Genomic DNA, 11,896 nt, shown 5'->3' with positions numbered 1-11,896 from the left:
ATTTAGCAGGATGTTGCTTTTTTCTCTTCTTATTCTTTCTTATACTGAACCTTCATTTGTTTTGTATAAGATGGTAATTTTTAAGACACCTCTGCCTAACTACAGTGAACTGACCTAATAATATGCTCTGGTCGTCATTTTACACAAGGTGTCACATCCATGAAACCTACACCACTAACCAGCATCAGTCCTACAACTTCACTCTCAAAATTAATAAATTCTGGGACAAGCAGAAACTGTATTTTTAGCGGTGCATTTTGCTGCAGGCCAGACTGCTATTAAATGCTCTCCTAAAGAAATAATTCCTTTGTAGCACCACTTCGTCTTGGTTCAGAAGAGATGTCCTGGATATACGTGATAATGTAACACATTATCACAGTTTAGCGCGTTGGGTTGTGTTTTTAAAGCGATTGTTATGTTTTAAAGCTTTGTAATGCGACAGGTGCGATAGCCGACACCACACCTTCACCTGACGTACAACGTGACGTATGACGCACACGTCGGGTATTCACTTTCAAAACAAAAATGGGGATAGAAAATAGAAAATATTGCTCGAGGTGGTTAATGCTCCTTTCGCTGGTTGCCAACCACCATTAAATAACAATAAGAAGAAAATATTGATCTGCTTCTCTTAGTTTTGCACGTTTAAGCTGCAATTCAGACTCAAACAAAGCTGCAAAGCAGGAGAACAACATGGCCATCAACTATTCTGTGCCACAGATTCAGTTCGCTGCAGCACAGAGTGATGATGAGACCGTTAACATGTGCAACTTAGAAGTAGTCAGAGGTAACTGGATGTTCAATGGGATTAAATGCAAGGTTGATTGGATTATATCTGAAGATCATATGCTATTCGTGATAACTCTGCTAGACTCCAAATTGCGGCTCGTCCATGCGGGAGTATCCCAAAATTAAATGAAACCACTTAACACTATTTCCCTAAAATGGACTGACATGGGACACATTAAAGTTGGATCGGAACCAGCTAATCAGTCTGAAGGTAAGTGTTTTTTTCACTTATTCGAGAGAAGTCCGAAATACGTTCTTAGTACTGTTTGTTTTGACTTTTAAGCTACCCTACCAGGATATTTTCATTCAAAGACAAAATGTCAATATCTATGAATGTGGAGACTCAAAAGACTGGTTAGGTAATAGTTGCCGATGGATTTATGAGACTTGATAGAAACTTGGACGTTTGCAACAGGTGAATCGGTGAACTACCGAGGTTGCGCCCAAATGCTTAAAGCTGTTAGCTGGTCAGTGTTTTCAGGTGTGCTTGTACTACCTGTACGGTGCGGAGTGCTGACTAAGTCATGTTAAACCCATTAAAGCGTCGAGCTCAAATATCTTTTCATTTTTGTGCACTGTTCTCTTGTTGGCACACATTTTCTGTTTATTGAAGCCTTTTGTGAATAATTTTGATCATGTAAAAACTGGGAATTGGTCCCTATTGACAATACTCTTATTTTTTGCATTGCATATGTCCTTTAGCAAAGGTAATTGGTCACTGAACTTTTTGCAACTGTGTATTTCTAAATTTTGTGGCTTCAGTGCACACAAATTTATATTGTTCAGCTTGCATGTTAAAAGCCTGCCAAGCACCCCAAGGCTGATTATGCTTGGTAAGAAGTCATTTATGACATAGAGCTGATTAGACCATATTAAAATTTCTGTTTGGCACAGGAGCTTTTCGTGGACACAGGTATCCAGTCTCTGTTTTGTTAGCTCAAATTTCTGAAATTTCCTTTATAAACCAAGGTTGTTGGACATGTGTCTCAGTGAATCCAGCAAAGTAACAATATCAAATTTCACATTACATATTACTGATCAACATAGTAGTCTAGCTACACCAACAGCAGGAATACTGAAGTCAATACTGTAAAGTTTAACAGCAGCACAAACTATAAACTCCAAAATAACCATACAGTTGATTCACCTCCGGTACTTTAACTGGGCTGACTCTTTGTTAGGTGTGTTTAATGGGCAGAATAATTCCCAATTATGTACAATTATAATATGTTAAAATGGACTTATGTACATAAGGCCATTAATAATTAACTGTACGTAGCTATTTGCTTTATGACTATCTAGACAGTGTGAAGAAGTGAAGTATTGAAATTATTTTATGTTGCATAATGACAACATGTTGCCCCTATACATTTAAGGACAAAGTTCAATGACCGCCACCTGCTGGATGGTGAGTGCAGAGGGGCGTGTAATTGTTGAGCTGGACAAAGAGAACATCTTTGCTGATGCAATGTCAGTCTTCTTTGGTTCATTCTATGTATTGAACCTGGAATACCAGGAGTCAGCGTGTGCAAGGTTTTTTGTAAGGATAAACCCAGAAGAGGGAACAAAATGTACCTCCAAGGTTGGGACAAGAAGGACTGGGACCACTGTGAAGCGAAAGGTTGTTCACATTAACCCTCATGTCACAACTTTCCTCCAGTGGCTTACTGAATTTGAGTGGAGAACTTCAAATTAGGTAACTGTTTTTGCCATTTTTAGTAAATTTCTTGTATAATTTAAGTGACCAATGTGTGTTACCCATGTCTCCACAGATGATCCATGGCCCATGCTTTCTGGATATTTACACAAGACGAGCAACAATGAAGACAAGCTCTCTCGCCATCTTGCAAGACGCTGTTTCTGTCCAATAGGTTTTTTGAGTGCAAGTGTTGATTTTTTTTCCTGCTTTTACCTGTTTGTTAAAAATTATTTCAACTACTTACACTTTAATTGTCACATGTATTGGCTCACCCTACAAATCAATGAACTCAGTCCACAAAGCAAGATCAGGGTTCAGTGCAGGTCAGTCAAGTTCCTTCACACCACACACGCTCATCCATGTCGTGGACCCTGCTTTGTGCATTGATTTGGTGGTGTGAGCCAGTATTTTGGACAAAGTGTATATAAAGGCAGACGTGTGGGGCTTGATATTATATCCATTACAATTCAGTTTGTTTGTATGGTGCCAACAAAATGAATGCCAAGGCACTTCACATTGTAGGTTTGAGACCCTACAAAATATAACTAAGGAAACCCAACACTTGAGCATGTGTTGTCTGCCATGATATGGACATGACATAATATCGTTATTGTTTGTACAACCATCTGAGAAAATAATGTATTACATGGTTTAGTAAAAACAAGTGCTTGCTCAATGAAAATATGTTTTCAGTTCTTTTCAGTTATTGATTTTGGAAATGTGTATTTCAGCAGGGAAGAATCAGAATTGAAATAAAGTGGTGTAAAGCACATGAATTATATTTTGTGTGTGTGTGTGTGTGTGTGTGTGTGTGTGTGTGTGTGTGTGTGTGTGTGTGTGTGTGTGTGTGTCCATCCATCCAATTTTTTTGGAACCCTCCAGTCTCTTACAGTATGTTACTGTTAACTGAAATTACGGTAAATTACGACCTGTTAAAAGAGTAAATGACCGCCTGTTAGGACACGGTATCCTCTAGCAGAGATGAATATTTTTGGTACTGATGATGCGTGATAACGGTAAGTTACTGGTTAATTTATTGCAGTTTATTACCTTGCAGCGGGCTTACAGTGACATACCGTGAATAAACGGTAGTATACCAATTTCTTAATCACAGTATGATGTTACTTTGTTGACGTAATTTACGACATAACGACATAACGGTATCTCACTGACATAACTGTCGCCAGTGAGATACCGTAAAAAAGGCTACGGTGCGTTACCATAATTTGTCCAAGAGTATTATACCACACCAGCAAAAAACGGTATCATCCTGCAGAAAGGTAAGCTACCGTAACACGGCGTCACGGTATGACGCTGGCAGCAGTGACACCAGTATGTTACCGTAAAGTGGCGATGAAAAGTCTAACGGTGCAGATACACGGAGTAATCAGAAAAGTTTAGCATGAATCTGGACATTAGATTTAAGATTTAAGTTTTAAGCTTATCAGATATCACTTGTTAGAAGCTCCTTACCGTTTGAAGAAATCTCTTCTCAATCTGCTGTCCTTTTCTGCTTGCATCTTCTTTTTTCATCTAACACTGACGTTATTTTTTCTCCGTGAAAAACACAGCAACTCATCTTATCCCGGGGTGCCAGGAAGTCGAGCTGCGGATCGCAACAGAAAACTTTTCAAACTGATTGCAGGTTGATCCAGGTATACATTTGAAACAGGTTCTCCTCGGTGACGTGACAGTCGGAACGCATCTGCATAACCATGGTTACAGGGAGACGCTTTGGAGCTCTGCTGCTCAGCAGCAAAATATTTCAGATCAATATGTAAATACTCCAACTCTAAAACCAAGTAAAATAAATATGCTGCATATGTGTATATTGCGTTTGTGTGTGTGTGTGTGTGTGTGTGTGTGTGCGCGCTGCGTGGTGACGTAGGCGCGTGCATGTGTGCCCCGGTCACAGCTCCTTTCAGCATGGCCGGAGGTAAGTCACTGCCACTTTGCTCGCAGCTAATTAAAGTTTGTTCAGATCCCAAGCTGCAATGTGAATACAGCCAAACCGCCGCGTTTTTGTTTGTCATTAAGAGACTCATTCGGGATAAGTTTTGTGGAGGGCGGAGTTCACTAATATACGCTTATGAGTTTTAGCCGAGAACGCAGCTAAAATGCTAGCATGCTAAGTTAGCCTGATTGCTAGCGGCTACTCGCGGCAGTCTTTTTTTAACAGCATGCACTCTTTTTTCCTTCGTCAGGAGAGGTGTACTGGCAGTCGCGTGACACACACAGATCAGACACATGTTTCTGTGTTGCAGGTATGGAGATGTTCTTATGTTTTGGAGATGCAGTCTTTCATTCATTGTTTTTATAAGTACAGTGTTGTACTGCCTGTTAGATGGCGGTTATTAATATAATTGTACTGAAGTATAATGTTTGAACTAGAAGTACCAGAATATTGGGTCCTGGTTATTGAATTGTATTTATCTGACTGTTTATTTGTTTTTGAATTATTTTGTTTATTGTTCTTATAAGTTGTTTTTGATGTTTTTTCAGTGACATATTATTTATTTTGTGCTTTTTGTTTTTGAGAGCTTAAGTTAATGTTTTAAAACAATTTGTTGTATTTGATTCATTATATTATTGTAGTGTTAATGAAGCTGCAGACACAGCTCCTTTCAGCATGGCCGGAGGAGAGGTGTACTGGCAGTCGCGTGACACACACAGATCAGACACATGTTTCTGTGTTGCAGATGTGCAGTAAAGAGCCAAAGACCCAGTACTGTCTCCTGCCTCTTACTTTCACGCCAGAAAACAACGCAAGAACAACAGGCGTAACACATGAACGGGTTACACATACTGAGGTGAGTTGTTGAGGATATGTCGAGCTGTCGATAAGCACGGCTGTTTCTGTGCTCTTATATACTGTTAGCCTGTTTTGCTGGCGTTAGTGAAGCTGTTTTCAACTGGATGTAACATTGTTGAACTCTGATGATTAATGAATAAACTCTCGATGTGACGACGTGAGCATGTAATTGTAACCCTGTGTTCATTTAGTCGTTTGATACCGTTTAATATCCAGCACATCTATTGGGTGTTTTATAACATGCCCTGGAATCATTTTAAGTTTTACAATGCCGGTGATTTACGACTCTTTCGCGACAGTCAACTGTGGCGTAAACTCTGGCGGGTCTCAGAGCTAGCTTATGTGAGCCAGCAGTGACATCTATACATGCAGTAGCCTTAAAATACTGATTATTTATTCTCCTGCTAGGTAAGAATTTGTGTTTTATACGTTTATTGTCACATTGTGCGCCATGTTATTGTTTCGGTGAAATGAATTTCTACAATGGCGGACTTAGACAAAATAGTGTTACTGTTAATTTGACTCTCTGCAGTGTTTAAATGCTTACACATACACACACACAGTTACTGTCCCTCCACACGTATCAGTTCTGCTTCTATGCCCCATCTTTGTTTACTCTTTCCCACCCAACAAGTGCATAAATAAGATGTTAAAAACGTCATCATCATATCAAACATGATAGATTTGGGGGGAGTTTGTTTGGCACATGCTGACTGCATTCTAATTATAACCAGAAGAGGAGGCGAGAGCAGAGAACGAGAGTGCAGCAGTTTGGTGAAAGGAACAGGTGAAGAAGAGGTGAGCATCCAAGAGACGAGCAAGAGGACGGTTTCAAAGCAGACATTATGGCACAATAGAAGCTGTAAGAGCAGAGATTCATTCATATCTTTACTATTTTTCTTTAGCTTCTACTCCCGCTGCTTACAATAAATCCGAGATAAAGAACAAACAAGAACAACTCACATGGCATTGATTGTTTAGTTCAGTGTCACTCTGTGATTGTTTGACATTTCATATAAATGTGACTCTAAAATATAGCCAATAATATTAAAAAGCTGCTGTTACTGAGTCAAACTTGAAGGATTATGATAAACTTCAGTTCTTACTGAATCTGTAACATTGCTTTTTTAAAAATTGTTAAATGACTTTTGTGTCACTGTGCACAGTGAAAAGCTCACCTGATGTAGTGGTGAGGCCATGTTCACCACTAGATGGAGACAACCTGGCACAGGTTTTTCTATACACTAAATTTCACCCTGAAAAGCCTTGGTGGGAATTGTTGTTTCATAGAAAGTAAAGGAAAACATGTCTTGAGGTCTTTTTCCAGTGTTTTCAAAATTGTGTTTTTCACATACACATCAAAACTTCACACAGACAAACACGCACACAAAACAACAAAATATGTCAATTAGGGAGGGCAGAGAGCGCAGCCTTTACATTGTTTTATTGTAGAGTGACAGGAACTGCCTATGAGCTTCTAATCAACCAGAAGTGTTGACGGAAAATCTATCAAAGGAAATAATTGATGAAAATCAAAGAAGAGAAATATTTATGTGATGTTCCATTTTCCTGAGAGCTGATTGGCTGTGATGACTCCTTCAAGTACTACATGCTACTTTGTCCTGCTAGTTAAGCCTGCTGTCTGTTCTCAGGCCTCCTCCTGCTTCACTGCCATATATCCACCACCAGAGTGCTCCACTGACCTGCCTGCTGACATCACAGCACACCCCTGTGTCATGTGACCTGGCAGGAGTAGCAAAGCTGGACTCAGACCTGGCCCAGGCAAGTTCAAAGGTAGCTGTGGTAGAGAGAGTATATGGGCTCAAATTGTGCTCATAAATATTTTGTACTTGTAAATCAGGATTTGTGTGTTAGGTGAGCACTCGGCTGTCAGGGAAACTTGTTTTGTAAAGTTCGTTTAGCTAACCTGTGCAGGTGAATGAATTTACCCTGACTAAAGAAATCAAGAGAAACGCACCAGGCTGCTCAGTAACTAACCACGGTTACTGTACTTTTATTATGAGTATTATACTGTAAGAGCAACAGGCTGGACTCTGCTTCTGCTCCTGTGCAGAGCTGATTATTAAATATGTGCAAACAGAAGCGTGTTTTCTGTCGCTTTCCACATGTGGAACGACATTAACGTCAACTTTTAAAAACCTGGCACTTCAGTAACCCCTCATTAGTCAATAGCTACGGATTAAATAGCAAAGCCCGATACTTATGTACTGAAACCAACTACTTCCGCTTGGCAGCTTAAGTTAAAATGTTAATTTTTTCCTCTGATTATTTTTTAGCACTGACTCTGTATATTTTTTGTTTGTTGCAAATATTCAGGTTAAAAAACTGTCCGAATTATATTTAATGAGGTATGTTCACAAAGTCACATGTGCAGTACTCTGTACAGCTTGCATCCTTTAGGACAAATAATTTGAAGCATTAATATTTCTTGTTCAATACTGAGCTGATAACACCTCTGTATGTTGTGACCAGGATGCAGCAGCAGACTGAACCTCGACTGAAACCTGCTCCATCATCTCATCTTTGCAGATGTCCATTTATAAAGCATCAACAACTCAAAGGTAAACATGATATTAGAAAATGTGTTAGTATATAAGGCCTTTAAAACAAATAAAAAATAAACAGCTGTCGGCAGAACTGTAGGACTGAACAACTTCAGATCCCGAGTGTGTGAGGCCGGAGAAGGATCAGCTCTATTTCAGATTTGAGATAAACTTTATATTTCAGTTTGTGATGATTCAGGAGCCGTCCTCAGATTCAGACCTCAGCACCACCCAGTGACAGCAGACAGATCATCCTATATCTTCACTCTTTGTAGTAACTGTAACTGTAGTAAATTAACTGAAGAAAACAGTACAAAGGTTAACGTACCACATGTGCTGTCAGTGAAAGCTGCAGCTGTTTTATTGATAAATTTAAAGACAAAAGGTCAAAAGGATTAATCACCCCTGTAACTGTGTCACTATACATCAGCATTAACAGGACCTCAGTTTGGTGTTTCAGAAAGCTGCTGATCTCAGACCTGCACAGCTTCTGTTTTAAACACTGAATGTACTCAGCTACATGAAGAGCACATGATGTTTTCTCTGACACAATTAAATAAAACCTAATTAAACTCAAAGGTTGTTACTTGTTTTTGAACTAAAAACTTGTGATCTGGAATTCTTTCACTGTTTTTGACAATAGTGTTATTTATCATAAAGTAATTCAGAGTCATTCATACCAGAGTAACCAGAGAGCACAACATATATTTAACTTTCTACAGGACTTAAAGCTATGATATTATGTAAAAGTCCAGACCCTCGGAGGATTATCTGAGTACTTCTAACACTTGAGGGAAGATGAACAACTTTAATAATAGACCAACGCATTTCGGCTTGTGGCCTTCATCAGGGCCACAGCCGAAACGCGTTGGTCTATTATTAAAGTTGTTCATCTTCCCTCAAGTGTTGCTGGAGTTCCTGCTTTGTGAATTCTTTTATCCTCTCCATGCACCTTGGAAGCAGGTGAAGTTGTGCCAGAAAACTTTTTTTTTGCTACTTCTAACATTACACAAAGCAAAGGTCTCCATCAGTGTTCATGAAATGCTGGGTTCATCCTTCTTGTGAGGGAGCTGCTGGTGAAGATCACGAGCCCTGCTTGATCCTGGCGACGAGTTTCAGTCTTCCTGGTGTTTCTGAAATGATGCCTCTCACTGTGGGTCAACAGAACATCTGGCACAGGACAGCTGTAATGAAAGAAATTGAAGAAGTTTTGAAAAGAAATCTTGGAAATGCCCTATATGTGAGAAGCAGATTTTGTAGATAACTAACAAGATAACTAAAAGTATAATTTTCACCATACATTTACTAACCTTGTCATCTCCTGCACTGTCTGTTTTGGGGCGTGTCCTTCCCAGCGCTCATGAGACTGCTTTGCTGCACTGTGGTATGAGGTGCTAACCTGTTGACAGTGTTAATTTTAAAATGTATTCCACCAAAGATTATAGAAGTAATGTATTCTGAATACTTTACAACTACATGAATGTCCTATTGTTGTGTGATTTATTACTGTTACTGAAGGTTACTCTCCACACCAACACCAACTAGATGTTTAAATCTTAATATAAATGAGTAACAGTAGGTGCACATCAGGTCAGGCTGCACTTTTTGCAGCGATCTCGTATAGAAAACAGGTCCGCGGCTCCGAACCGTAGTAAAGGGACCTCTGGCTAATACGTCGGGGTCTTTTTTTTTTTCCTGGATCACCTGTTGAGAAAGAAAAAAGAAAACAAGCAGAAGAAGACTAGAGCAATAAAATAAACAACACCATGATGATCTATGGGAATATAACAGTAAATACTAAATGTTAAACATTATTGTGCAGCACGTAAGATCGACAGCGCACAGTGTGCTTTAAGGTAGGAGCCAAAAAGGAGCAGAGCAGCGGCGTTAAGGACGTCCTCGCCGTACCTGGGTCCATCAGGTCCTCCAGACGCGTGAGCAGTTTGGTGAGTTTCACCATTTGCTCCAGGAGCTGCGCCTGGATGACGGCCGATTCCAGCAATACCACCGTCTTTCACTCGCCCAGTTTGAGGACCTGCTGTCCCACGTTGGTCCCAGCATCGATGTGCTATGCTATCAATGAATGCTGTCGGTGTTTACTGAAAGCAAACTGTGGTACAGAGACGACTGTTTATAATATTTCTAGTGATACTCAGAAGCTCTCATCAAGTCCCGATTTAATTCGATTTATGCTGTTATCAGTGTTTGAATGATAGCATGGCTGTGGTGTCCTATCAGTGTATGCTCTCGCTGTTTGCTGATATCAGACTGTGGTATGAGGACCACTGTGGGTTAACCTTTGTAGTGATACTCACTCCTTTTTATTTAGACCTGGTTTAATTCTGGGATAGTTGAATATTTGTATATAATCCCAGCAGACTGTTTTAGATTATATCTAATATATATCATGTAATTATCCTTGTAATTACAAAAGGTTTTATGTAAGATTTATGTTTTGTAATTTAAATCTGACATCACAAAAGTATTTTGGAATTTGAATAATGTATTTTGTAACTGCAGCATTTTGTCCAGGTTCCTTGCCACCGGGGACTCCTTCAGGACCATCACATTCAGTTTTCGAGTCGGTGTGTCCACGGTGAGCCAGATCACCCCCCAGGTAGCGACGTCCATCTGGGACTGTCTAGTGGACGACTTCATGGCTGTGCCTTCAACTGCAGACTGGCGGTGCATTGCAGAGGGATTCCAGGAGCGCTGGAACTTCCCTCTCTCCCTCACAGTGGAGGTTGTATCTGCGCTCCATGGAGCTCCGTCCTGAAATTGCGGAGAAGTGCGTGAAGGCAACGTGTGTTCTCCACAATTTTCTGCGCTGTTTGAACGAGACAGGGGCATCTGCTGTGAGGGGTGTGGCACCTGCTGTGAGGGGTGTGGCACCTGCTGTGGTGGAGCCGTTGCAAGGCCTGGGTCGTGTAGCAGCAAACAACTCCTCCAGAGAGGCTGTCCTGGTGAGGGAGAAGTTCATGGCCCACTTCTCGGCGCAGGGAGCCGTGTCTTGGCAACCAAAGGAGTAGCCTGTTTGAAGTCTGAGTGACTTCCCCACAACGGCTCTTTTAAGAGCCACCCACAAACCTCTAAAGAGTGTTCCTGTCTTTTTAAAATTTTCTTAATAAATGCAGCTCTACTCCAAAATAAACTAACCTCTCTTTACTCTCTAAATAACTTGTCTTCACTATGTTCCTATAACCAGTGTGATGCAACTGTTTGGGCAACCTTATTAATAGTCATTATTTTCCTGTATGAATCGCTGTTACAGTAAAAAATGTCACTTGCATATATCATATAGGAGACACACACATTGATATACACTAAATATTCATTTCATTTCTCTTTTTTTGTGTTGCCAATTTATGCACCTGCTTTATTTAGTTTAAACAATTATTGCACACTTTCTGTAAATCCAGTGAACTTCATTTCACTTCTCAAATATCACTGTGTGTGTCTCCTATATGATGTATTTAACTGACAATTTTTATTGTGACAACCAACGATTTGTACAGGAAAATAATGACTTTTCACAGGTTGCCCAAACTTTTGCCTCCCACTGTATTAGAATGTTTTGTCATTAGTATAATATTTGCTGTGTAGTAGAGCTGAGACATTAGTCATTACAAATGTTTATTGGAAAAAAATATATAAATTCAGTAACAAAAACATTAAACATAAATATATAAAATGTAACTATTTACAGAGAGACAGGAATAAAAAGGACCCAGCTTGGAGTGGAAGAGCCTCAGGGAGAAGGAGGGGAAAAATAACAGCACTGTTTCTGCCCTGGAGAGCTGCTGCCTCATCAGAAAACGACTGATTGCTAGGGTCCACGGCAGTGATGAGCTTTTCCTCCATACTGAATGAAGAATGAAGGGCTTTGGCTGGACCTGCTCCTTTGACCTAGGTCACAGCCACGTCACCAGGCTCCTGATTGGTTGTCACGGTGCGATTTGATGCTGGAGTTCAGATTTTTCCAACTTGAGCGGTAGATGCGAAACGCGCGTATGCACAAAATGCAACACAAAA

At 40.1% G+C, this 11,896-nt stretch overlaps 1 protein-coding gene across 20 annotated transcripts; it reads left to right on the top strand.

Moving 5' to 3' along the window:
• Positions 1-1,722: 1,722 nt before the first annotated feature.
• Positions 1,723-11,010, top strand: LOC308383661 (uncharacterized protein). 20 transcript variants are annotated; one of them, XM_080861711.1, is made up of 7 exons: positions 1,723-5,298; positions 6,035-6,098; positions 6,467-6,531; positions 6,953-7,094; positions 7,638-7,669; positions 7,794-7,882; positions 10,385-11,010. In XM_080861711.1, the coding sequence occupies exons 3-7, from the start codon at positions 6,512-6,514 to the stop codon at positions 10,462-10,464; spliced, it is 363 nt and encodes a 120-aa protein (XP_080717837.1). In that variant the 5' UTR covers positions 1,723-5,298; positions 6,035-6,098; positions 6,467-6,511; the 3' UTR covers positions 10,465-11,010. The 20 variants fall into 20 exon arrangements, 9 of the variants coding, with proteins under 9 accessions (XP_080717837.1, XP_080717834.1, XP_080717836.1 ...); XM_080861708.1 differs by lacking the exons at positions 6,035-6,098; positions 6,467-6,531 and having other exon boundaries at positions 1,723-2,485; positions 2,562-5,298; XM_080861710.1 differs by having other exon boundaries at positions 6,038-6,531.
• Positions 11,011-11,896: the final 886 nt, after the last annotated feature.

The sequence above is a fragment of the Rhamphochromis sp. 'chilingali' genome (genome assembly GCF_963969265.1).
Source record: "Rhamphochromis sp. 'chilingali' genome assembly, chromosome: 16".
NCBI lineage: Eukaryota > Metazoa > Chordata > Actinopteri > Cichliformes > Cichlidae > Rhamphochromis > Rhamphochromis sp. 'chilingali'.
Note: the sequence above shows the minus strand (reverse complement) of the source record. Positions and strands in the feature narration are given on the sequence as shown.

Excerpts from the sequence above, each read along its gene's own strand:
- LOC308383661 (XM_080861708.1), top strand. The coding sequence starts at position 5,276 with ATGAACGGGTTACACATACTGAG. Across the intron at positions 7,095-7,637 it reads TGGCCCAGGCAAGTTCAAAG|GTTAAAAAACTGTCCGAATT; the intron begins GTAGCTGTGGTA and ends GCAAATATTCAG. Across the intron at positions 7,670-7,793 it reads TCCGAATTATATTTAATGAG|GATGCAGCAGCAGACTGAAC; the intron begins GTATGTTCACAA and ends TGTTGTGACCAG.